General features: G+C 34.4%; 3 protein-coding genes across 4 annotated transcripts; all 3 read right to left on the reverse strand.

The window, feature by feature from the left end:
* Positions 1 to 2,052: 2,052 nt before the first annotated feature.
* On the reverse strand, positions 2,053 to 6,315 carry LOC111917511 (mitochondrial fission protein ELM1). Its single transcript, XM_023913193.3, has 10 exons — positions 6,013 to 6,315; positions 4,962 to 5,200; positions 4,771 to 4,867; positions 4,529 to 4,678; positions 3,701 to 3,827; positions 3,496 to 3,608; positions 2,896 to 2,959; positions 2,703 to 2,796; positions 2,512 to 2,620; positions 2,053 to 2,412 (listed from the first exon to the last, which is right to left on the reverse strand). Exons 1-10 carry the CDS (start codon positions 6,196 to 6,198, stop codon positions 2,311 to 2,313), a joined length of 1,281 nt encoding a protein of 426 aa, XP_023768961.1. The 5' UTR covers positions 6,199 to 6,315; the 3' UTR covers positions 2,053 to 2,310.
* A 2,655-nt stretch (positions 6,316 to 8,970) lies between these two features.
* Positions 8,971 to 10,808, reverse strand: LOC111917510 (vesicle-associated membrane protein 714). Its single transcript, XM_023913192.3, has 4 exons — positions 10,503 to 10,808; positions 9,807 to 9,997; positions 9,536 to 9,699; positions 8,971 to 9,437 (listed from the first exon to the last, which is right to left on the reverse strand). Exons 1-4 carry the CDS (start codon positions 10,717 to 10,719, stop codon positions 9,347 to 9,349), a joined length of 663 nt encoding a protein of 220 aa, XP_023768960.1. The 5' UTR covers positions 10,720 to 10,808; the 3' UTR covers positions 8,971 to 9,346.
* Positions 10,809 to 25,188: 14,380 nt separating this feature from the next.
* On the reverse strand, positions 25,189 to 27,131 carry LOC111917508 (NAC domain-containing protein 90). Of its 2 annotated transcripts, none has more exons than XM_023913191.3 (3): positions 26,737 to 27,131; positions 26,321 to 26,616; positions 25,189 to 25,438 (listed from the first exon to the last, which is right to left on the reverse strand). In XM_023913191.3, the coding sequence occupies exons 1-3, from the start codon at positions 26,885 to 26,887 to the stop codon at positions 25,406 to 25,408; spliced, it is 480 nt and encodes a 159-aa protein (XP_023768959.1). In that variant the 5' UTR covers positions 26,888 to 27,131; the 3' UTR covers positions 25,189 to 25,405. The 2 variants fall into 2 exon arrangements, with proteins under 2 accessions (XP_023768959.1, XP_023768958.1); XM_023913190.3 differs by having other exon boundaries at positions 25,189 to 25,481; positions 26,737 to 27,127.
* Between the last annotated feature and the right edge of the window lie 213 nt (positions 27,132 to 27,344).

Below are 27,344 nucleotides of genomic sequence, written 5' to 3' on the forward strand. Positions count from 1 at the left end.
TTCACAAGTTTGGCCTCCACCCTTTACTTCTTTTTCACTCTTGCCTTCTAAAAGAAGAAAGTCATGAAATCTTGCAAAACTAGAAATTGCAAAAGGTTGGTTTATATGAATCTAAATAGTCCCAACTTAAATCAAATAGTTAAATTTAAACAAATCAAATTACCATTCGTGTAAACCGGTTGTTAATACTTAATATTGTCATTGTGTTTGATAAATCTAAAGTTTAAAAAGTATGATGTTTTGTGGTTTGGAAATATGAGGCTAGAAACAATTTGTTGAAGTATTACGACTTTTTATTATTGTTAGACAATCTAATATAATTTTAAAAACAACTCTAATGAGTTAATATAAGATTAACCATATATATTATAAATGAAATAAAATAAAATAATTATTATTCGTTTTTTACTAATTTTCGATTCTCATTGTAATAATAAAAAAATAGTCCAAAATCATAAATTGATAATTTTGTTTTTGTCTAAACAAATCTAAAAATCTTAATATTACGGTATAATTCAGTTCTGATAAAACAAAAGTAACAATCCATAAACTTTAACAAACATAAGCACATTAAAAGGGTAAATAAAAAAAATTTAAAAAAAAAAAAAAAAAAACTTTGTTTACACCAAAATTCTAATTTGGCATTGTGTTTTTTTGTCTCAAATTTGACACTGTGTTTTCCAGTTTGTTATAATTCTGACCACTTGACCGGTCAACCAGGTTACATGTTGACGTGTCAGTTTTGATAACGTGTCATGCTGATATGATATGCTAACGTGTCAAAATTGAATTCTTTTTCCACAAAAACACTAAGTTTTCACGTTTTTTCAATTTTGACACTAAGTTTAATTTTTCTTTCAATTTTGACACTATGTTTTTTTGTTCCAAATCGAACATAATTTTTTCCATTTTTGTTCAATGTTGAGAATTTTCTATTTGAAACCGTATAAATATTTTTTAATACATTTATACTGCATAAATGTTTTTTTCAATTAAAACCCATAGTTTTGTATAAATAAAAGTTTTTTTTTTACATTCAAACCATAATTTTACGTATAAATATGTATTAGTTATATAAAAACCGTATTTTATATTAAATACGCAACTTTAAAATGAGTTTGGAGACGTGTAACCGATCAAAACTCGGATGTCAAGTTTGCAACCTATGAAATTTTTATGGTTAATTTGATTCTCATGATACAACTAATACATATTTATACATTTTGCTTTGAAAAAAAACCCTTGTATTTAAATATAACCTGCTAGATTTATACATATTTATACATTTTGCTTTGAATTGAAAAAAAACTTATAAATGTAATGACATAATTTAGAAAAACAAAACACAGTGTCAAAATCAAAATTTTGATAAACTTAATGACTGTATTGCAATTTAAGAAAAATGGTTACCGGAAAGACAATGAGAACCCGTCATTAGTGATTTTATTACAATTTGCCCTTAAAAATATACTATTATTTAGTCAAAAAAAAAACCCAAGACCTTGTCTTTTGACTATTAATATATAATTATATATTAAATCTAAGACTTTTTCTAGTTTAATATCACCAGCCCAACACCATAACCCAAACTCAAAATGTTTAAACCATTATTTGATAACATGAGTGGAATGTTTCCTCTTTTTCCCTAGGTAGGACAAGTAACACATATTGAATTGTATAACAAAGTTCCAAGAAATTCAAATAATTCAATTCGACAATTATGATTTATCTGAATCTTGAGATCGACCCTAAACAACATGAATAAAGAAGCTTAAAGCCTTAACACGGTGACATGGCCACATGAGTGTTACGTGAATCCTAAATTTTGAATTTTTACAAACATTAAATCTTATTTTGGAAGATAAGTAATGTTGGGAATTTATCTTAAAACTTGTTTTTTTTACTATATCAAAATCATTGATGGAGTGACTAGCTTTGTAGTTTGCATATTCTTATGTGGCAAAAGTTATAATACATATACATACTCCTATACATGTATAAAATATAAGTACAAAGAAAAATTAATATACAATATATGTAAAATATAATGAATATGTCAATCTTCTCTCCCTCGAGGTTTTCATTTCACAAATTGTTTGAATGATAGCATCTTTTATTAACTCCCATTTCACAATGAACATAAATGACCAATCTGTCCCTCAAGGTTTTCTTTTCACACTAAAGCTATAAAATATAAATGCCGGTTTATACACACAAACCTCCTTGTCCGTATCAAAAACTATATGTATGTATCTATAATCCCCCACAAACCATGGGAAAAGGGCAAAAAAGTAATTTCAGACAAAAATCTTACGGCCTTAATCTCCATCCCCTTTCAGCAAGCGCTTCATGTACTCGATTTGCAGCCTCTGCAGTGTCATTTAAAGGCGGGTAACTCCAGCTTTCCGACATCTACAAAAAAAAAAAAGAATTATATAAATATTTTTTTAATAAATAAAAAAAAAATTGTCGTTAAAATATCAAGAAGATGAAAATAGCAAACCAACTTACATCCTCTAGACCTGTAAATGGCCTAACAAGACCTCTTTCTTTTAATGTTTTATGAAATTCTCCAAATTTCCATTTACATCGCTCAGCTCCAATCACATATACAGGTTTTCTATATATATAATAAAAAAAAAATGAAATTAAGTAGGATGAATGGTTGACTTTTTGACTTTTTTGTTAAATGCTAAATTTACCCAGTGCTGCAGGCTTCACTCAACATGCTGATTGAATCTGCTGAGACAATGAAGGCATCTGCCCATGCTAAATGTCCCATGTGTGGATTTGGTTCTGAATTTATAAAATTAAAAATAAATAAATAAGGAAAATAATAGTGAAAAAGATTGGAATTTAATCATGAGGATGTTTTTTAAAAGTTGGATTAATTACCTTCGTTATCCCATATATAGATTTTTGGAAATTCTGCGAGTTCTTTTCTCACATAAGTTGCAATCTGTTGATATATTTGTAGTAGGAATGATTAATAATATATAGAACAAGATGTAACAAACAAGTCAACATAAATATTTATTTTTAAAAAATAAGTATTCAGAATAAAATAAAGGGTTTAGGTCATTTTTGGTCACTTAATTTTTGGTTTTGTGCTCATTTGGTCACTTAACTCTTTTTAAGTTTTAAAAGGTCATCAAACTTTTGGTTTTGTGCTCATTTAGTCACTTAACTTTTGGTTTGGTCACATTTAGTCACTAAACTTTTAAAATTATGCTCATTTAGTCACTAAACTTTTAAATTTTTTCAAAAGTTTAGTGACTAAATGAGCACAATTTTAAAAGTTGGTTGACTAAATGAGCACAAATCTAAAAGTTAAGTGACTAAATGTGACCAAACCAAAAGTTAAGTGACTAAATGAGCACAATGTCAAAAGTTTGATGACCTTTTAAAACTTAAAAAGAGTTAAGTGACCAAATGAACACAAAACCAAAAGTTAAGTGACCAAAATTAACCTAAACCCTAAAATAAATTATATACCTTATCTGGAGTTCTTCTTGAAAAAGAAATTCTTACACTCCCACAGGTATCAAGAACACCCTTCAAATAGGTAGTTAACTGCTTTGCAAGGTCTGTACTATATCTACATCGGCCTTTTTTTACAGAAACAAGCAAAATGCCCATAACATAAATATAAAACAATATTTAAAATTTAATAAAAATAGGATTAAGTAATAATAATTACTTGTGGGCCCCCCAATGTTGACCACGATTAAGGGTTTTGGTAAAGGTGCAAACTCATCATGCCAAGCAATAGCTGCACTGCGAAGTGCAGCAGAATCAACTTGATGCAGTGAACCCAATGTAAGTACCTGACAGAAGGGCAAAATGGTCATTTACTCATATTCAAACAGTTCATTCGCACCAAAACAGAGAACAGACTATAGTGTATATTTATCTATTCAGCACTGACTCTAGAGTCTAGACAGACATAATTTACAACAGCTGTCAAATACAGTCATTCGTTATTCAGCATTTTTTTTATAAATAAAAGGGTAAAATGGTCATTTACTCACAGTTCATTCTTACCAAAAAAGAAATAGACTTGTGTAATGTATACAACACTTACTGCAAACAGACATCATTTACCCATTCTGAACTTACTCTAAAAATATTAAATAAACACTCATTTGTTAACTGTTGTTATTCAGCATTGCTTCTAAACAAAAGGGTAAAATGGTCATTTAATCACAAAAATAAAGACTTTTATGTATACAGCACATACTACAGACAGACATCATTTACCCATTCAGAACTTGCCCTAGACAGATCAAATAAACAGTCAATTGTTATTCAGCATTGCTTCTAAACAAAAGGGTAAAATGGTCATTTACTCACAGTTCATTCAGACCAAAAAAGAAAGACTATGTATACAGCAGATACTACAGACAGACATCATTTACCCATCCAGAACTTACTAAAGACAGATCAAATAAACAGCCATTTGTTATTCAACCTTGTTTCTAAACAAAAGGGTAAAATGGTCATTTACTCGGATTAAGACAGTACATACCACATTCTTAGTAGGGGGCTCATCAGGAGTCATATACTTGCGAAGAAACTTAGGAACCTGCTCTTGTGCATGAGGGGTAAGAGCGTAATAATCATGTTGAGGAGCAACCACCAAGTCAAACCTACTCACTTGTCTTCTTGGATGTTGAATCTGAAACCCAATTACCAAATGTTAAAAAGATTCAATTAAAAATGTTTATTTCACTGATTAATGTAAGGAGAAAAGGGTTCAAGTTGACTCACCTGAACAACAAACACATTTTCAGATGCTAATCTTTTTATAGAGCTAGCAATTGATATGGTGTCTCTACCACATGCAACCACCAATAAAGGCCCATCCCTAACCAAAAAAAAAAGATTAATGATAAAAGAAATGCAAAATTTAGTTACAAGTATTGAGTATTGACTTAACATCAGCTTCAAGAAAGGCTTACTTGTCAGCAGTTCCTCTTGCCATTGTTACTATTGACTTAACATCAGCTTCAAGTATAGATGATAAGCCTACATTTCCACCATTTTCTGAGGTCAAAGATTTGACTTTACTCCCTTTAGTTGTAAATAGAACTTGTGAATAGCTGTAAATCAGTCTGATGATGTAATATATCTGTTTATGGACAGAAACTGGAAGCCAGTGTAGATATTCATTGATTCCTCCACTTGGCCTAGTAACACGCTGCATGTGTTGACACAAGAACAATAACAGATTAAAAAAATATGTAAAGTTTTTGACAAGATTGCCCTTTCTTCAAAAGAGCCACATTGTATTCTCTTTTCAGTTATATTAGGATAACACACATCACCTATAAATTATAATGAACAATCTTGCTACCATTTTTAGAATCAAAAGAGGGGCATCAAGAAAGCATTTATCCACCTAAGTTTTTTCAACATTCCTTCATCATATGGATAAACAGAAAATCATGTTCTATAAGAGTGTTGTTCAAGTTATAGTTATTACAGGTAAATCTAAATCAATCAAATCACAATCATATTACTCCATCAGTCCCAAGAAGAAGAAGAAGAAGAAGAAGACAAATCGTTGGTATCCAAATGAAAATTTGATATCAGCTTAGGATCTACTCATCTACCGGTGTGAAATATCACATGAACCCTAACTGATTCCTCATTAAAGGCAGACAACAAATCTAACAGCAGCGCCTTCCAATTGCAGCCTTTCAATAGAGATTGATGCTGTTAATCTGTTATCAATTTGTTTTTGATGTTAAAGGATTCATCCTAACTTGCCAATTAGCTCATTTGAGATGAGAACTCGAGGTGAATTAAGAAAGGGAGAGAGTTTCGTTCCATAACCTAAATTCTCTACTCAAATAACACTATACCTAATAATATCATTGTTGAAGTGCACTAAGACATCTGTTTAAGCTACAAACTGGACAAATACGTTTACAGCTTCATTTCTTCAGAAAATTAAAACGAAAAATCAAACAGAATTGCAAAACTGCAAGACAAAAAACCAGAACTTACATATAGAGTTTGTTTTTCCGACAATCCAAGGGCTCTAACTAAACCAATGCTCTGATTCTCCGACGCCGGGAAACCGTTACCGATAATAACAGCCCGCTTGACAACACCGTAAACCCCGCCTTCAAAGATGTCCGGTACGCCTCTCGGTGGACTACCCGGCGGTTCCGGAAGCCTAATTGGCTTCATCTGCGTATCTTTTACGCTCCAAATTGATCGTTTGCTTTGACTTCAAATCCCTGATATACAAGATGCTGAATCTGAAGTATTGAAGAATGGTGGCGGAGGAAGTTTGCTATTTGTAAACGACACGGCACTTGCGACTCAGTGTATTTATCTAATGAGTTGGCGAGTCATGACTCAGCTGTGAGATGACGAGTTCTGATTTGTTAAGCTTTACAGAAACAGCAACATACTTTGTTTGATGTCATAGTTTAGCCACATAACTTCTCTTTTCGAAGAAAAAAACCCCCCCAAAATGTTTTATATTGACCTTGACATATTTAAGGCCAAATTCTATAAAAATTATTGTCTTAAAAAAAATCTAATTTATTTACTGGAAGTTTGTTTATTTTTTCAAAAAAAAAAAAAAAAAAAAAAAAAAAAAAAAAAAAAAAAAACTGCTGAGTATCTTTCTAGTTAAAGTATTTTTATTTAAAAAAAAAAAAGTAAAAGTTTTAATGGTTAATCATTAAAAAGAATTTCTTCAAATGGTTAAACTAACAAATTCCAAATTATAGTGTTTTATAAAATTCAAAATTTTATGAACATTAGTTTATATGGTTAAATTAGGGGGAAAAAATCAATAGATAAACCGGATAAAACCAAAATACAATGTTTTTTATGAAATTTAGTCGGCTAACAAAATTTTAGGATAAATCATTTTATTACATAAAATTTCTACATTTAGTATAAAGTTATTAAAATATTGCAATCATTATTAAAGAACAACTTTTATTGTCAAGATATATTAAAATCAACCTACAAAGTTTCTAGATATATTTTTGAAAAACAAATTTAAGATAAATCTATTTTTTGGTGTTCTCCTTACATGTTTTAGTTTGGGTAAGGTAGATGATGATCAATAACATTTATCATTATTTTGTTAATCCCTGGAATTTTTATAATTTAAATTATCCAAAATCCTACTATTTTTGTCTCATCGTAAATATATAGATTTCGACCAAGCAATGTTCTTATGATAATTTTTTTTTTGAACGGCGGAAATTTTATTAAAAAACTAACAAGAAGGTAGAAAAGAAAATTTACATAAATAAAGTAGCAGAAGTTTGATTATGTAGCCAAGAAGACCATCCAAACTTTGTTTTCCTACACATATTAGAAATCGAAAAAAAATGCCCTACGAACAATATCATAAAAAATGTTCACTTTCCTAGGAAGAGTCTTGCCAAAAACCATATTATTACGGAGTTTCCACAAATATCAAAAAGTAGTAAAAATCTTCGCTTCAAACACCTTCCGTTGACCATCCCTCAAAGGAATCGAATCTGACCAAGAAATAAGAGATTGCACTGTAATCTGAGTTGGAGTCTAAACACCCCACCAAATAGCAATACGCCACCATATGTCAATCAAACTCACTACATTTAGAAAAAAGATGGTCAACCGTCTCAACATTACGATTACACACAGGACACAAGATGGAGTCCACCATGATTCCTCTTTGAGAAAGTCTCTCTTGGGTGGGGATACCATGTAACCAAATTCTCCAAATAAAAATATTGATTTTGATGGGAATCCAATTATTCCATCGAGTCTCTGCCCCTCCCGAAAACAACATACCACCATCTAGAAAGGATGTAGCAGACGAAACCGGAAAAATATCTGAGACATCAAGGACCCAACCCTATCTATCCGGACGCGACTCCAACTAAAGGGCCTACATCATGGAAATAAATTTATCGCATTGTGTCTGCTCAACCAATGTGAACCCGATCTCTAACTATACAATAACGATGGTTATTCATGGCATAAATTCTATGGAAAATAAGTGATAGGGGTGAATCTCCCAACCACACATCATGTCAAAACGAAGTAAATCGTCCATCTTCGACTCTGAAAGGACACAGGCTAAAGATCAAGACCTTTTATCCCGAAGCTGACCCATCATACGAAAAATACCATTCTAAGGACTAGTATAAAATCTCTTGGGTATCAAAGATCTAAAACCACCATCTGTACCATAAATAGACTTGATCAAACGAACCCATAGTAAATTGAGGAAATGATAAAATCGCCACCACCACCAAAAAATCATAGCTCTATTATAAGATAACAAACTGCCAACACCTAACTCACCCTCTCCTCTAGACACAAGGACTCTATCCCATCGAACCCAAGCATACTACTATCTCTTATGATAATTGATAAGAGTTATTAATATAAAATATATTATTTACAAACCGTAATATTCATAAAGATTTTGCTTCTGTCTCTTGGTTTTGAAATAGCATTGTTAGTGTATTTCATGCAACTAAGACGGTTGCCTAGTATAGGAGTGGATCATTTTATCATCTTGTAATGTCAAGAACCTTGAATTTTATTATCCTTGTTAAAAATCAACTTTCATCGACCAAATTTGACATAGGGTTGAAGAATTTATACTAGTTTTTATCAATTTTGACCTAAAGTATGTTCAATTTCATGTGTCATTTTCATGTGTATATAAAAAGAGTCTTTGTAATGAATTACGTACTATTTTGTTACCTTTTACCTTATGATTTGGAAATTCAAAGCATTTTGATCCATGTCTACGGTTCTTCATGAGTTGTAAATTGTTTACATTGTGTTGTTTCATAAATTATATGTCTTATAAAACTGTTAATGATTTTCTTTTGCAAAAAGATAGTTAATTAAAAATTATTTTATATAAAATGTCAAATATAAAACTTTAGGATTTAGACAAAATATTCCATACATTTTTACACAAATGAGGGAGGATTCAAATAAAAACCCCATGACTTTACCAAAGGAATCCAAAACTTGAATTCCTTCACCAATGAGATTAGCTGAACTCCAACGGAATTCAACTCCGTGTGAATTTGCAACCAAACACCACACTGGAATGGAATTGAATTCCAATTCCGCCCAAACAAACTACAATATCAAATTTAAGACGCAAAAAACTACAAGTATATTTATATAATTTACACAGGAAATAACAAGTGCTTTTAGTGTCAAATACACAACCTGAACAAAGCAAAAGCTTTACCCACCCCACCCCCACCCCCACCCCCACCCCACCCCACCCCCCAACTCACATAACAAACAATAAACCAATGAAGAGTAATCTATCACATACCTCAAGACAAACAAGTTAAGATCTGCATGAAGGCAAAGTAAGACCTCCACAACAAGCTGCAACTATTATATACAATAATAGAAATATCAACCCTGTCAATAAAGCCCTGAAATTTATCCCAATAGAACTGATAAGTCCCACTGATTTATAAATTATAAACATTGAGTAATAATGATATAGTAATATTTATAGTTATATACTTACAGTAGTTTGAAATTTTTCATCCAAAGAGCTCTACGAAGTCTCTTTGATTGTTTCTTGAAATGAAAGGCACTATCTTGCATTGTTGCAGTTTTATCAACAAGAAGCTCGATTCTATCACCTCTCTCTAATATCTTCTCAATGTTATCCACCATAATCGTGCGTACCTGAATAAAGGAATGTAATTGATTTAATTATTGGTATTAAGTTTTGTGAATTACTTGAGGTGAAAGAAGTTTTGTATTGTGTCTTGGAATTTAGATAGAATACTTGCCTCACCAACTTCACTTCTAACACGGGTGAGTGTATCTGCACTTGGATTACTTGAGAAAAACTCCATTTGTTGATGTAAAACCCTTGAAAATTCATCGTTCATGGCATATGCAGGAGCATATGGTGCTACTTTCCCATAGTTTTTCAAGAACCTCATTTGAATGTCTTCTAAGTATGAAAATGGGATTCTTCCTGCAAAAAATTTCATGTATTAGTATATATTGTCATATTCAATTACTTTGTGACAATATCAAAGATTTCATACCAAGTGATTATTGATTTGAAAGAAACAGATTGTTGTTCTATAGGATAGGTTTCATAAGAATTTGAATACACTGAACTGTGAATTGAAGTATAAATCTAATTCATGAAATAGCTTCTCAATCGTATCACACGAAATCATAACTAGAAATTCTTCAGTGAGCACAAACAAACTCGTATACTTTCAGGAATTATGGTGAAATTGATGCAAAACTGTTGGTAGGGGCGGATTTCCCTAAATTAAGTATACGCATTTCTTCACGAAATTTCTGTTAATTGAACAGTAGATAAATCATTCAATCAAGTTCGTCTGCTTCCAACACCCTATAATCTACTCATCTTAATACAACGCCAATCTATAACTTGTAAAACAGATCGGTGTGAGTAAAATTGATTGTCGGAGTGTGTGCAAGTAAGAGAAAGGAGAGATACGAACTTCCAAAGGTATCGTTAGCCATACAGAGGAAGATGAACGAGTCAGATCTGAGTATATGGAAGATGTAACGATCCTGAGAAAAACATAGTCTAGATTCAACCTCCGCCGGCAACTTCTCAAGAATCCGGCGAGCAACTGCTCCGGTGTTACCAGATACGGCGCTGAACTCCGCCAGCACCGTCGTGCCCCTCGCTACAAGCGCATACAGAATTGCCATTGATTTCGCCGATAATTTCCTCTCCGCTTACACACTCAAAATTTGGCGATTATCTCTGTCATCGAAGAACCCTCTGTTGGTTGACTCAATTCGAGAAAATAAATTATGTTTTATTCTTTTTATCACCATAAACTTTCAAATCTTTTCAAAACGGTCACAAAAGTTTAATATTTTCTACTTAAGACCACAATCCAGTTTTTGGTAACTTTTTAACCGCACGTAAGGATTATGATATTAATGTTAGCAAATCTCCACAAAAGTCTCACTATTTTATCCTAATTTACGAATAAGTTTCAAACTAAAATTTTGTTTACGAAAAAACATGAATTGTTGTAAAAGTGAAGATTTGACCATTTTTTTCTCGGTTTACCGGTTTCATTAATGACATAGTTCCATTAAAGTCTTATTATTTTACTTTAATTTACGAATAAGCCTCAAACTAAAATTACGTAATGATTTGACAATTTTCTCCCTATAACATACATTGTATCGGTTTCATTGTTAACATGGACGCCTAGTCATTAAATGAGTTAATGAGATGGATACGATGAGTTATATAATGATATGTTTACTGTAAAACTTGATAGTCATCTCATCAGCCCGTTTATGACTATATGTTCAGGTCAGCAATGAATCCGGTAAAATGTGTGTTTCCGGAAAGAAAGAAAAAAAAAAAGCGGAAAATTAGTTGATAAGATGGATATTATGGGTTACATAAGATTAGATAGGTAATTTGAAATTTCTTATAAACTTCCAAATTGACGAAATTGTTGCTAGTTTATGTAATTATTGCAGTCTTCGTTAGATGCATTTTATATTCCATAGAATATATACAATGTAGCACGATATCAAGTTTTATAGTAAACATGGCATTATATAACTCAACATATTCATCTCATCAGGTCATTTAATGACTAGATGTCCAGATTAACAATGAAATCGGTAAAACATATGTTACAGAGCGAAAATGGCCAACTCATCATTTAATTTTAGTTTGGGACTTATTCGTAAATTAGGGTAAAATAATGGGACTTTAATGGAACCAGATCAACAATGAAACAGATAAACCGAAAAAAAAAAGGTCAAACCGTCATTTTTACCAATAATTCATGTTTTTTCGTAAACAAATTTTAGTTTAGAACTTATTCATAAATTTGTTTAAAATATTAGAGTTTACTAGAGATTTCTCTTAATGTTAAAATAATTAGATTTTGAGAAATATATAATAACTTGTAAAAGAACATATGGTCAATGGTAAGTCATGCTAATTATGTGGACAAAACATGTCAATGGTAAGTCATGCTAATTATACAGACAAAACATGTCATCATCATGAAAGGCAACAAAAACATATTAGTCTGTCATATAAACATATTCATTGCAAGATAAACATGCCAAAATATCTTATCAACCACTTCTTCATGTATAGAACTTTTATATAAAACATATGTTATTATTTTTTACTTTTGATTAATGAATTAAAAGGTTTTCTATCTATTTGTAATTTTTATATATCATTAATTACTCTCTAACTAAGTTTTTAACATGTTGTGTTTTTGGTGTTGATATGTCTGTTAGGAATTAAACGATCTATAAAAGAACTATTGCACAACATAAAATAACATCTTAAAATTTTAAGACAAATTTCCAAAAATGGTCCCTATGATTGGCAAATTTATGTGATTTTGGTCCAAAACGATACCTTGTTGCACCATTGGTCCAAAAATTGGATCTTTTTATTGTTTTTTGGTCCCTCACACTAACTTACATCTATTTATGTCGTCAGTTGCAATTAAGACGAGGGTATTTTCGTCTTTCCACCTATAGGGACCTTTTTTGCAACCTTATTTAAAATAAAAGCAGGAGCTACATTACTCTTCCATCTTCAACCTTCACGATCTTCATATTCTTCATAAATGTGTACCCTTTTGATTGTTGTAATGACAATGTAATGCATTTATAACCTAATGTTAATGTTTATTTGTTGTTTCAGAACAAAGTCATCAAAGCCTCTAAATGTGGTTCCATAAACATGACAACAAAGTTATTATAAACCATAAATATCATTCTTTAATAATCACAAAGTTTTTCTAAACCATTACATCATTCTTTAACAATCACAAAAGGTTGACATTAGTTTCATGCACAAAAAGGTTAAAAGACCAAAATAAAACCATGACAACAAACTAACCATTACATCCAAATGCACAAAAGTTGTGCTAAACCAAAAGATAAGATTTTAAAAAAAATACACTAGTTCATGCATTGACTGCCACCTCCATTCCCTCCTTAACTGCTTCATGCATTCCCTCCTTGACTGTTTCCTGCATTACCTCCTTCATCCTTGCAAGTCCTGGAGTTATGACCCTTACTGTTGCATTTCCCACACTTGACACTAACAAACTTTCTGGTAAGTTTTTCAAGTTCACTTAAACCATGCTTATGCTTCTAACTATCATACTTTTCATTTGCACTTCTCTTTCTCTTGGTCTTTGGTCTCCTAGATTGAATGTGATGTGGTGGTGGTGTTAATTTCATTGGACAGGTACTTTTTGGCCACACGGCTCTAGCCTTTATAGGATCCACAGTGTAAGAGTAAGCTTCATTCCAAGTTTGAATCCAATACACTTTGTTGACATAAGTGTAAAGCTCCCCAACTTTGTCTCCACTATCAGCCATTTTCATGTATTGTAGTTATGGCATGTCCGCATGGAATCCCATTCAACTCCCACCTTCTGTATATACATGACATATTTTTCATGCCAACCACAATTGTTCATGCCAGGGACCATAAACTTCATACTTTGCAGTCTCATTCTATCTAGCCCTATTTTGGACTAACATTGTTAACTTGCAATACTTATCATAATTATCATGCTCCTACTAACATGATGATTATTAGCATAACACTTATGCTCCCACTAGCTTTGACATGTATCTAGAAAACAGTTGGACCTCTAGAAGTCAATACTTTATTGACATTCTTACCAAAGTTCAGATTTCTGATACTAGATTGCTTTGATAAGACTTTATCAAAATCATACACCTTATCTTAGATAGCTCACAGGCATGTCTAAACAATTTCAGGACTATGAAAAGGGATGTCGTAATCATAGTCTCAATTGTTTAGACCTTTGCCATTTCTCATAAGTCCGTGTTAGTGTGCCAGTTAACCACACACGCTCCACTAACGACTTTGAGAACTGCAAATATCACAATTGCTATCTACTTAAAATCTACTCAGTGAAAGAATTTCCTCACCATCATTTTCATGAATTGGAGAGAAACCTTATGACACTTAGATTGTATGGTGTATGTGTTTTTATCCATGTGAATTTGTCAAACCATAATCATAAGACTAGGATAGTGACAAATCCTAACTCATATGGATTGAACTTGTGCAATCTTAACTTCTTGTCACCTGGCAGCTCAAGGGCCTACCATTGCTTCCAAGTAGCTATGCAAGCAATTGAGAATATGTAGAACTCGAATGTATATCCAACTTAACTGGAATGGCACTGAAATGTCAACATGATAGGTTATAAACCTCTAGGTGTGTGCTAGTGATGAAATACAGGTTTTATTCTTGATTACTTCTTGAAACCCTTCCAGGATCTTTTAGACTCCCACTGTCTCCTTGACCTATAAGACTTTTTGTTAGATATTCAAGAGATAGTGTGGATTCTAATCAAGACAAACACTTAACACAATTGGCCTTAGTTGGTCTTTGTTTTATCCAAAACATCACAACTTACCAATTTCAAATGTACAAGAGTAGAAAACTTTTACTCTTACATTTGACAAGTGTTTTAAACCTTCTTTAAGACATGTCACTCAAGTTACAATCTTAGAGTATAACTCTAAGAATTGTTTTTGGAACGAAGTTTGAATCATCTTCTTGATTTAACCACTTCAACAATTCATAACTCCTCTTCTTAACTATCAGAATGCACTTATAGGATGAATTGTGATAAGGTCTCAAAATCATTAAGATGATATTAAAACATGATACTAAAGTACTCTCCCATCCTTTTCAGATTTGAGAAACTTTTATCCTTCTGCCTAATTTGATTCTTCTTATTCGTTCTGTCATACATTGAAACTTTTCCAATGTCTCAGAATTATACTTAAGCTTGTAAGTATAATCATATTACTTTAGTAAATCATGACGAATAGTCTTAACGATCATTTGTGGTGGGCTTGATCAGTGCACAAGAGTGTGTACTTGATCCCTTAGTCCTTTACTTGAGTCACATATACATGTGAACCCAGAACTAGTCTTAATTTTCCAAAGTTGAAAATTCTCATACATCACACTAAACACCTCGTATGATTCCAAGTTTCGGTCCAATTGAAACCTGGGTGATGAGAATCTTTCCTTGTTTGGTAAATTTAGACACTACCACAAATGAAAGAATCAAATTCATATTTCCACTCTTGCTATTAATGGAATCTTATAAGCAACAAAATTTTTTCACAAATGTCATTGTAAGGATATTTTAAAATAAATAAAATCTAATTTTTTCCTTTTATTTTAAAAACTTTGCGGAAAAACTATCCTTACAGTGCAAAAGCACATGAAAACTTTGTTGTTATCTATTACTAAGCACTATATCATAACTCCGAAGTAACAGCTCAAAATTCTGATCACCGAACCATGCGATCGAAATCCATCATCGCGATCAAAATCAGCATATACTTCCTTCTTCACCTTTTTTTTATTCTTAAAACATCAATATGTGACTCAGTCACATCATGTAATAAGAATCTCATAATAGAAACTTAATAAAGTTTGACAGTGGACTTTACCTGAAGTAGAGTCAAACTTATTGACTTTACCAACCTTATGATCTTTCAGGTAAATTTGGCAGCTTCGCAACCAATGCCCTTTCCTTTTGGCACTTTAACATACAAACCCTTTGGTAATGGTACATGGGACTATCACAGACTTAGTCTTTCTCTTTACCATTTGGTCAACCGAGTTGACTATGGCCGATCCCTCTGAATTTCCAGTGTCACCATTGTCAATGTCCATAAAGTTTTGGGAAGTCGATCCTCTAATCAAATTTGCTTTACTAGCCTTCCAAATCATTGCTGATTCAGCAGCACCAAGCAAATAGACAAGATCATTAAGGGTCTTGTCATAGTCTGTTTCATAGGAGTCCCAAAGGAACTCACTATGTGACTTAGAAAGTGATTGAACCACCGACCTTCTCAATACTTTGACATCCAACTCTCCCGACTTGTCAATATGTGACTTCATCTCCAAGATGCGACCACACATAGACCTTGCTTACCAATAGGGATTGAGTGACCTTGAACTTGTGGGTAAAGGAGAATAATTGGAGGAGGTGAAGTTTCTAGAGTCTTGGGAAGATCATAGATATCTGAACCAGACATCTTTTTGGGAGATATTCAAGATAGTTGATTTAAAGTCCTTAATATAACAACTAATATGAAATATTAAGGCTAGGACCCAACACAATATTTTATAACTTGGAAGAGGGATGCCGTAATCCAAGCTATAGAATATTTGAAGGTAGGTGAATGACGATTCACCAATTTCCACCATGAAAAACGAAATAAATTATTGGCTTTTTTAATTGGATTTGAAACTCCTAGATCTTTTGAGATTCATTGAACTGTTCAATGGCATGTTTCAATCTTGAGTGTTCCCTTCAGGTTTTGTGACTGGGATGTCGAGGATCACAAAACAAGTTGTGAAGTAAACATGAAAATTACTTGGTACCCTTAAGTGTTTACCCCTCAATCGGTGTGTCGGTTAACCACACACGCTCCATTGATACTATGATAAACATTAAGTTACCCTTTGCCTACCTTGTTAAATACGAGTTAGTGTGCCGGTTAACCACACACGCTCCACTAACCGACTTAAACAAAGTGTAAAGTGTAATTTCATGGATCAGCACCTTATTCACATTTTCCTAAGTAACTAAGATTGGGTATTTATAAAAGGTTTAGTTACTTGGTATTTATCATTAATACTTTTAATGAAGGGAGAATTTATAGTCTTTGTCCTACCCGTTCGGCTAAAGACCCTCCATCAGTCAAGGAAGCGGTGGGTGAGAGTGGACGCCCATTAAACTGCCATTTTATAGGCAGTAGTCTTATACCCCCCTTATAGACCGGCTTCGTGAATGAGGCCTACTAACGATAAGATTGACTTGCTCTTATACATACATACATACATACATACATATATATATATATATATATATATATATATTATTAACTTATAATATTATAAAGTATAAGGGTTGGATTTTAACTCTTAAAATGCTAAGGGCTAAACTTGGAATTAAAGTATTCATAAGAGAAAACTTTTTCAAATTCCAAAACTTGAGGGAAAGTTTTGAAAATATTCAAAACTAATTAATTCCATAACTTATGTGTTTAAAGTAGTTATAATTAAAAACTCTTCAAGTTCCATAACTTGAGGACAAGTTATGGAAGACTTTAAACTATTAAAGAATGTAACTCTTCTTCTTTGTAACTTATGGAACTAATTATGGTTACACATTTTAATGATTTAATGAAGTGACTCTTGAATCTCCATAACTTGAGGACAGGTTATGGAGTCATAAAACCATTTAATGAGGATAAGACTCTTCATTTTGTAACCATTGCCAACTTTTATGAGTTTTAAGAAACTTTAATATGACTTTTCATGTAACTTGAGGACAAGTTACACAAACACATTCTAGAATCAATTCTTAGATTAAAATGGATCAAAGACACATAATCAATCAACCTTTTTCTATTAATCTAAGCAACTCATATGAACAAGATAATTGGAATCAAACTTTTTCATGTAATTAGCATAACACTTAAACTAATACAAAACATGAATCTATTGACAGTTATCTTTGAAATTGGATTATTATGAACATTACCACATCAAAAACAAGTTTATAAGTCCAAAAACAGCTTAGGGTAATGTTCCTAGTCCAATTCCAGCCAAAACAGTCGAATATATGCTGTCTGGGGGTCCAACTCGTTGAGTGCATGAACAAACTCGACGAGTTGGATGCTTTTTGCCTTGGACTCGGTGAGTCTGCTATGTAGACAACACCAAAATTCGATTTTTAAGCAGTTTAAGCAAGTATAACAAGAAAACAAGCATAGGCTCTGATACCACTGTTGGGTTTTGAGCATTCTAACACTCCTATGGTGTACATGCAACCCTATAAACCTTGGATCTATGTTTTCTCTATTATACATGCAAATAAGAACTTTCTGAGGCTTTAATCCTAACTAGCATAATATGAGGCAACTATACTACAAAGACTAGTTAGATGACATACCTTTTGGTGTAGCTTGATGTCTTCAAGCTTTAAGAGCTTAGCCTCAATAGTGTGGAAGCCTCAAGTGGAATCACAAATCACCAAAACACCTTGGAAGAACTTGAGAGAATATGTATGCACACTAAAATCGGCCCACTCTTATTTCCATATACTAGTGCCAATTTTGTTAGTCAAGGACCCCTTTATATATTATGGAGGATTAGTGTTACATCCATGTAAACCCTAATACCCATGACCTTTCATTTACATAGGATCCATGGGTTAAAAGCTCCATGGACTATCCATGATACCTTAGCCCAACCTAAATGAACTTGGCCCATTCCATATATATAAAATTCCATATTTAATTAGTTCCTTTTGATCACTTAATTAATTCTAAATTAATTCTTGATCAATACTAATTAAATAATATGATTCCATATTAATATATTAGGACTTATAATATATTAATATTAATCATAAATATACTATTCTTAAAAGACTATCCATATAAATTGTGTCGGTAAAGTGCAACCCAAATGGACCATGCCGGGTCGGGTCAAGTACATACCAAATATAGTTATGGACTTAGACATTAATCCAACACGTACGTGCAACGTACCAAGGAGTACGCGCATCGTATGTTAGCATACTCAAAACCCTAATTTTTAGGGTTTTAGCGATATAAATACCCTATTATGGCTCAAACCCTAGCCTCCTTACCAGTCCCTCACCCTCAGAAAACCCTAATACGCCCTCATACTCCATTGTTGTGTGAGTTTGACCTTTTGAGCTTATTTTGGTGAAGAAATCTTGGGCGAAGAGAAGAGGAGTTGAAGAAGAAGAACTTGACTATCTTGAGCTCAATGATTTGGAACTATTTCATCTTTTAGCACTTAAAGGGGGTATAAAGCTCCCAACTTTCCTCTTAGAAGCTTAGATCTAGGATTATGGAGCTTTGGACCTTTTTAGGTCCAAAGGATGGATCTTTATCATGCAACTTCGTTTTTGAGCTTAGGATTGCCACCCTTGGAGCTGAAAGCATTCCTTTAGCAGTAAAGTTTCAACCTTTAAGGCCTTTATGTAACCATGCATGAGATCTAGCCATTTCTATGGAGTTAGTTGCTATTATTCTATGTTTGGGCTCATTTGGTGGGTTGCAAGCCACCAAGTGATCGACTTTATGGATCAAGGCATTGAAGAGGACTTGGATCTGTGATTATAGCCTTTGGATTAGGGTATTAAGCACTTAATGGGAAAAGTGACTTAACAGAGAAGTAAGTTGGGCGTACATGCAAGTACGCGCATCGTACACGCCATTTAGCCAGTACGCTTAGCGTATATATGAGTACGCCCAACGTACTCAACATATATGGGCTTGGCGTGTTTTGGGCCTTGGTTTGGCCCATACTTTGGACTTTGGATCTTTGAGCCTAAGTGGGCCATCAAAAGTCAGATAATTTGGGCTAAGAATATGTTTGGGCTTAGGGTAAGGCCTATTAGTGAGAATGGGCTCAATTTAGTAAATTGGGCCATTAGTGGGCCACTAGTGGGCTTGGGAAGCCTACCTAGTGTGGGTCCTTTTGTATTATGGTCTTGGACCTTAGATATGGACCAAGTAGGACCAAGGGGGTAAAATGGTCATTTTACCCTAAGAAGATTAATTATCAGATTTTGACAAAGTATTATTGTATAGAGTTAGTTGGGGAGTCATGGGAGTATCCAGTAGAGATTCCTCACGCACAAGTTCAGCATTCAGTTTGAAAGGTGAGTCTTCTCCTATAGGAACAAGTCTGAGGCACCAAGGCCGGCCTGTTTATGTGTGATTGTATGTGCGAGGGTTAGCCCAATGTAGATTTTATGTTTCGGAACTTGCATGTCTTTGTGATTCTTGCATATGTATGATTATGTGTTCCGGACTTTGGTCCGATGCCGGGGCAAGCCCGAGGAATATTAGTTTTCATGTTATGCTTATGTTTATGTATATGTTATGCTTATTGAGATGATATGTATACTGGACTTCGGTCTAATGTTGGGCAGGGCCCAATGCAGGTGCTAGGCCCAAGTTATGGCAGACCTCGGTCTGATGCCGGGTGGGGCCCGATGTAGTAGGCTAGGCCCAATATGTGATTATGTGTATAGTATGTGGTAGCTTGGGGGGACTTACTAAGCTTCGTGCTTATGGTTTACAGTTTTGTTTTCAGGTACTTCCACTAGCAATGGGAAGGGTTCGGGATGATTGCAGCACACACACCATAGTTCAGCTTAGGGCGTTTTAGACTCTGATATTTTATCATATGATTTGATACAACATTTGATGTGATGTTTTGAGACACATGATTTATGATTTTATTTATAATAATTTATGAGTTATGGTTTTGTGAATGTTTTAAAAAAGAAATTTTTGGACCGTATTTTGGAGTGTTCCATTTTAGTTTAAAAAAATCCTAAATTAACACGAATTGGAATATCGGTACGAGGAGAATAAGGAAAAGCGTCACCAGGGGATGATAATTGATATGGTCTGGCCCCAAGTATTGATCATGTTAGTGGAAAGCAGTGCATGGACCCGAGAGTCCTTGCGAACAGATTCAGAGTTTATGGAAGTTCGAGAATAGCAGTTGCTCTACATGGATAATGTAGAGTGAAGTTTAGCTCAGTGGCACGTGCAGGTGCGGTAAGGGTTGTTGAGTGGATTTCCTTGGATAAGGAAAGGGAAGGGTATGTAACTCCGGGAGAAAGTGTTGGTTCACGGAAGTGAAACAGCAGTGTGAATGGATAATTAAGAGCATTTCGATTATGGTTATTGAGTACTGGGATTGTACCAGTGTTATGGAAGCACATCCGGGTTGGGTGTCTGTTGAGGTTGCGGAAGGATTTACAGTAGTGTAGAACCAGGGGAGTTCGGAAGGGATGCAAGGAGGGAGCCTGGATTTTCTGTATGGTTGTGATCAGGAGGTTATGTATGTAGTAGCAATTCATCCTAGGGATGTTTGGAAGTATCGTCAGGGTGTCGGGTTTTCCAGCCCGAGGATGTTAGAGCAGGTTCAGCATGCGTATGTGACTGCAGGGGAGAGCTCATGGTAGTTGCTCAGGAGCTGAAGGATGTGCCATCCTGTCAGCTCGGAAAGAAACGAGTTGGTTTCGGAAAGGAAAGTGGGATAAGTCTCAGAAGTGAATTCGATAAAGGATATGTCAGTCGAGGAAAGGGGTAGCAGCTTGGTATCGGGTCAGGGCCCTGTGGTTCAGAGTGATATCTAGCTTGGTAAGGGTCAAGTGATTGTTGTGAATTGGAGTGATGAAAGTAGCATCGGGTGATCATTGGTTAATAAGGGTTGTTATCAGAGAAAGAAGTCGGTGGCCGGCTTGAATTAGTTGTCGTAACTCTGGGAGGGAAGAGTTGGACTTTATAGAAGTCCGATAGCAGTGTTCGGAGGAACCTGGGTCGGTTGAGACCAGGAGCTGTTTTGAGGGAGTGTCATCTGGGATGTGTTGCTGCAGGCTTCGAGGACGAACCCTAATTTAAGTGGGGGAGAATTGTAACACCCCAAGTTCAGAAGTGCAAGTTCAGGGTGCTTGGTGTAATTAAGGAAGATCGACTCGGCGAGTCAATGGATAGACTCGGCGAGTTGAGTCGCGATTTTGGTCACGTACTTAGTGATCAACTCGGCGAGTCGGCGGCTGGACTCGGTGAGTCGGTGCTGGAATGAGAAACCCTATTTTCAGGGTTTGCACCCTATATAAGGAACCTCATGTTTTCCCCTCAGCCTCTTTGCTGCCCATTTGAGATCCAAAAAACCCTAATTCGTGAGGAAACCCAATTGTGAGTGAATTAGAGCTAGGAGGAGGATCTTTGGTATTGAAGTTTGAAGGTTTGGAGGCTTGTATCAGGAAGCTTGGGGAGATCAGAAATCTATAGTTGGTTGGGATCATTTCAAGGGTAAGGAACCATTTCCTTAAGCTATTTCTTCATGGATTCATGTATGGTGATTGATATGAGATCTAATTCGAGATAGAAGCTTGGATCTGAGGACGCTACTTCAAATCTAAGCTTGTGATGGTCCTATATGTCATAAAGTTCCTGTTTAAGAGTTATTGGTGAAACCCTTTTGTCCTTAGCCTTAGCCCTAGAGTGTTTTGAGCTTATATCTCCTTGGTTTCACGTAAAGTTTGCAACTTTATGTGAGGGCTAGGCTGTAGAAGAGTGGATCTATAGAATTGAGTCCCTGCATGGCTTGAAAAGCCTCTGTATGGAATGAGAACTAAAGAGACTCGGCGAGTTCCATAGGTGAACTCGACGAGTTGGATGAAGGTGGGCATGGACTCGACGAGTTGGAAGAACAACTCGGCGAGTCTATTGAAGATTGTCTTGGACTCGACAAGTCTGTTCTTGGACTCGGCGAGTCTGGTCGTGGGGTCATAACCTCTTATGGTTGATCGGTGAATCGGTGAGTCGAGGGATGACTTGGTGAGTTGAGCGTGAAGGGATTCAGAGTTGTTGGACTCGGCGAGTCTTGGGGCGACTCGGCGAGTTGAGTCGCGTCATGGGAAGTTTTCAGAGCATAGGGACTCGACGAGTCAGCGGGTTGACTCGGCGACTAGAGTCAGTCAGGAAGGCTGACTTTGACTGAGGACTTTGACTTTGACCAAGAGTTGATCAGTTGACTTCCAAGGGTATTTTGGTAATTATTGGTATTTATTGAGTTCGGTCATTTGCTATTGATCAGTGGTGGAGTTCGTGTCGGAGGTTGGAGCAGCGTGATCTTATCTCTTCAGTCAGCAGTTGCGAGGTGAGTTATCCTCACTATATCAACAGCTATGTTAGTGACTGGTTAGGTCGGTATCCTGGTTAAAGTGTGTTATGTATGTGATCTGCTAGATCAGTTGGTTAATGATGAATTGCTATATGATTATATGTTTATGTGCACATGGTTGGTTGATTGGGGTTGGGTTGAGGCGGGTCCTGCTTTGTGCTGTAGGCCAACATACCCAGGGCGGACCGGATATTCCGAAGGCCCAGCGAGCGGTCCGGATAGGTTGTAGGCCCCACGAGGGTGGACCAGACGTGTCGAGGCTCGGAGAGTGGACCATGCCGACTGAAGGCCCGGTGCGGGCAGACCAGTCATACTGTAGACTCGGAGAGTGGACCAGGTGGGTTGAAGGCCCGGTGCGGGCGGACCACCCACACTGTAGACTCGATGTATATGGATAGACTCGGAGGGTGGACCAGGTGGACTGAAGGCCCGGTGCGGCGGACTAGTCACACAGTAGACCCGAAGTGCATGGTTGTTCTGTTTATGATATGATATGTTATGTGTATGGTTTATGTGGTTGGTATTTTGGGGGTAAATCACTAAGCTTTCAGGCTTACAGTTTTCAGTGTATTGTTTCAGGTACTTGAGGAGATCGTGGCAAGGCGAAGGCGTGATCATACCGCTCCTCATTTTTATGTACTTATGATGTGGTTCTGGGAAATACTCTGATATTAAATGAATTTGAAAACCTTTTTGTAATGAATTAATGAAAATGGGTTGTTTTTGAAAAGTTTAAAATTGGTTGTAAATTTTGGATGTTACATTAAATTGTTTATGTTGACATTCACCACGTGATAGTGTAAAGGATGGAGGCTTTTTACACTATTGATTGGGTCATGACGGTTTCTTTCCATAAATTTGGGGATTATTTCCCTGGGAAAGATACATAAGAGATATTGGGTATTCAAAGGGAAAGTATTACTCATTGAATGTCCCTCTTCGGGCGTGTTTGGCAAAAGTAGTTGTTAGCTGGAAGCGAGTAGCGGTTAGCTGGTAGCGGGTAGCTGGTAGCGTGTAGCAGGTAGCTGGTAGCAGGAAGCTGTAGCTTTTATTTGTTATATGAATGTTTGACAAAAGTAGCTGGAAGCTTTTGAAATATATAAAATTACATAAAAGGACAATATATTAAAAATAAATAAATATATAAATATAATTTTAAGGAAAATTATGGAAATTAATTTCAAAAGCTGAGGAGCGTTTTGTTAAACGCTACATGAAGTAGCTTTTAGAATCAGAGCGTTTTGTTAAAACTAAAAGCTAAACGCTCGTACTACCAAATGAAACTTTTTGTTTAAACTAGAGCATTTTATCAAAAGCTAAAAGCTAGAAGCTCCCAAACGCTTCTAAAAGCTTTGTGTCAAACACGCCCTTCCTTTCACATAGCATATCACGAGCACTTTAAGTTTTTTAATTTTATTGTATTCTATTCTCTTACAATAAAAACTCTAAAAAAACCTTATGTTTTGCTTTATTTTATAAAATTCAACCAATAAATAATGACCAAAAAATATCTTGAACAATCCAAACCCACGCCAACGGGATACCGGGTCTTCATCTAGTTAAAATATCCGACCAGCATGCATGTCATCTTCCAAACTCATGTTACATGTTTGATTAACAATTTGTAGAACCGTATAAAATTAAAATTGGAAACTGTTTAAGTTAACATATTAGCATACTGATATACCCGACATTTATACATCTACAACTAAGAAAACAAAAATTTTACTTATTTATAATTCTCCTATATTTTGATTTGTAAACTTATAAATAATTTCGTATGTTATTTTATGTTGTTGGAATGTTTATTGAGTTTACATTTTTAATACATTGAAATGGTAGACAAATATGTCAACATTCAAACCATGTTAAGTGCTTGATTGAATAAACTAAAGATACCTATGAAATTTGGAAACTGATTGAGGGAACATATAAGTACATTGATAAACCTTATCCGAAGAAATCTACAACTAAAAACTAAATTTTGACTTATTTCATATTTGTTTAAGTTTTATTTATAGACTTGTAGATTGATTTCTATGTTATTTTATGTTGTTGGACTGTCTTATTGAGTTTAAATATCAGTGTATTTAAATGCCCTCATTACGTGCTTTGACTAACAAATCGAAGATCCGTAGGAATTAATTTGGAAACCGATTGAGTTAACATATCAGCGCCTTGATATCCGTGTCCCGTTTGATATAAGTTTATAACATTAGTTTTGAGGGTGTTAATGTATTAATATCTAATTATCACCAATCTCATTACTTTACTATGATTAATTAGTTACTTGATTCTAGTAATGAACACCACAAATATGACTTTTGGAAACAAAAATGTAAAAAAAAAAATTGTGTCAATCGAAGAGTGATGGATAACAGAACTGTGTACATTGTTCAAAAGTAAAATAATTAGAAAATTCCTAATTCAAGTGAATAAAAACACGATCAATTAGATGAGGAGGCTAGTTCCTCCTAGCCATGACATGTTAATTAGGTTCAAATTAACCGGTCTTCACTAATTAAGATGATAACAAACTTGAAGAACCAATCTCATATGTTCCTAGCCCTAAAGGTCGCCTATCAAATGCTCGTACGCTTCCTGATATCACATAAACTCTGCATAAGCTCAGCTGATTTTGTAACTGCATAAGTTCGCAAAATCTCATTATATAGCATACATATTTGAACGATATATAGCAAACTAAAACCCGGCTCCAAAAAACATGGGAAAAACTCATGAAGCTAAGAATTATTGTTTGCTTAAAAAAAAAAAAAAAAAGAAGCCTTAATTTGAAGCAATGGTCCTCCATTGCTCAAAATTCTTTCCGTACAAGTACTTACTAGAACCTTGATGTTAATAAAAGTTCCAAAAACATTGAAAACATGAATTTGTTATATTAAGGATATTTTCATCCATAATTAAGAATTTTATATTCGTGAGTTTTCAACTCTAATATTTCATTTATTTTAACCATACACTAAAAATAACATCACAAAAGATATATAACATCTTATAATATATAGAATAGTATCTTCTTCTTCTTATTATATTATTTTATTAAATATAACAATTATTATATATTGTTAAAATTACTTAGTTATCAATATATTTTATGTTCCAAAAAAAGGTTAAAATTAATGTGACAAACTTTAAATATATTATATTTAATGCTCAATTCATTTCAAATCTCTTGAACTAAATTTTATAATAATATATTTAATGTAAAAATAAATTTAAATATTTATCAATTTAATATGTATAAAACCAAATTTATAGTGTTTTGGTGTAATGAATACCGATCCACCAATTTGGTAGGTCAGTTTGCATTAACACTAAGAAAATGGTGATTTTAATCTGCCAAAAAGTTGGAGCAAAACATACCCTACATGTCAAAATATTACAGATTCATCCCACATGATCATTTTGCAAATTATCAAACTCATATCACAAAAAGTTTATCAATTAAGTCCATATGTATACCTCTGGAACCAAAAACTTTTTGGTGGCATCGAGTTCTTCTTTGATTGCCCGATACTCATTCATCTTCCACTTTGTTTTCTTGCTTCCAGACGACTTCCCATGGTAAAACACCATTGTCTTCTTCAATCCAATCACCTTATTGTTAGATGAGTAGACATACGTAGGCGAACCAGTGGCTTTCCAATAACCAGTTGATGTCATTCTTGAAGGCCGACCTCCTTTCACTTCCTTTTCTTGCTTCGGTACAAAGAAAAACCATTGCTCGGTATCCTCCCTGCATAATTCTCCCGCTTCCTCTAACACAACAAGAACATATAACCTTCTTAGTTTTCAGTATAAGTATCAAAAGAAACTTCCATATGTAAAGCTCTATAAATGACTACAGGGATATTAAGAAAAGAAGAATATATAGTTACTTGGGAGAAGCCATGGTTCATGTTGGTAGACATTGACTACAGGGATAACACGATGAAGATCATCTCTTCGGGCTTCGAGTTCATTGGGAAGATAGAAGGAAAGGAGCTCTTCTTCAGTCGGGTAGAAGCGATAACCAGGTGGGTGGGCCATGGAGGTGTTTGTTGTCGGAATAGCAGTGGTTGTTGCAGGTGATGGTGGTTTATAAATAGGTTGGTGGCGAAACACGGCGTGTGAAGAAAGGACGTATGACGCATGAGCACGAGGTCTTGACTATTGAATAGGTCTTGCCATAGCTCACTTATGGCCACTCATGTAGTTTTAGATTGAATATGTCAAATAAAATTAAAAATGGTTGTGGCTTTTCATTTATATATGACGTGATAAATGTATTTATCTATAGACTATATGTCATCCTTAATGGCAAAAGTTATGGCTTTTTAGAACAGGAGATGCATCTAATCTAGTCTTAAATTACACTATTTTTTCGTGACTTATCCTCAATCATTTGGATCGAAATGTAACATGTCAATTGTCAATATATACCAGATATTTATGGATTACTGATATCAATATATAGAAACATGAAAGTGTTTTTATTTATAAAATT

Source organism: Lactuca sativa, chromosome 2 (assembly GCF_002870075.4).
Source record: "Lactuca sativa cultivar Salinas chromosome 2, Lsat_Salinas_v11, whole genome shotgun sequence".
Taxonomy (NCBI): domain Eukaryota; kingdom Viridiplantae; phylum Streptophyta; class Magnoliopsida; order Asterales; family Asteraceae; genus Lactuca; species Lactuca sativa.

Bases quoted from the DNA above. Each gene is read 5' to 3' on its own strand.
- LOC111917508 (XM_023913190.3), bottom strand. From the start codon at position 26,887: ATGGCCCACCCACCTGGTTATCGCTTCTACCCGACTGAAGAAGAGCTC. The intron at 26,617-26,736 runs GTAACTATATAT...TTGTTGTGTTAG, and splicing joins TGAACCATGGCTTCTCCCAA to AGGAAGCGGGAGAATTATGC. The intron at 25,482-26,320 runs GTATACATATGG...GAACTTATGCAG, and splicing joins AAAAGTTTTTGGTTCCAGAG to TTACAAAATCAGCTGAGCTT.
- LOC111917510 (XM_023913192.3), bottom strand. From the start codon at position 10,719: ATGGCAATTCTGTATGCGCTTGTAGCGAGGGGCACGACGGTGCTGGCG. The intron at 9,700-9,806 runs GCAAGTATTCTA...TCCTTTATTCAG, and splicing joins TTAGAAGTGAAGTTGGTGAG to GTACGCACGATTATGGTGGA. The intron at 9,438-9,535 runs GTAAGTATATAA...GATAAATTTCAG, and splicing joins ATGAAAAATTTCAAACTACT to GGCTTTATTGACAGGGTTGA.
- LOC111917511 (XM_023913193.3), bottom strand. From the start codon at position 6,198: ATGAAGCCAATTAGGCTTCCGGAACCGCCGGGTAGTCCACCGAGAGGC. The intron at 4,679-4,770 runs GTGAGTCAACTT...ATTGGGTTTCAG, and splicing joins AAAATGTGTTTGTTGTTCAG to ATTCAACATCCAAGAAGACA. The intron at 3,609-3,700 runs GTAATTATTATT...CTGTAAAAAAAG, and splicing joins CAACATTGGGGGGCCCACAA to GCCGATGTAGATATAGTACA.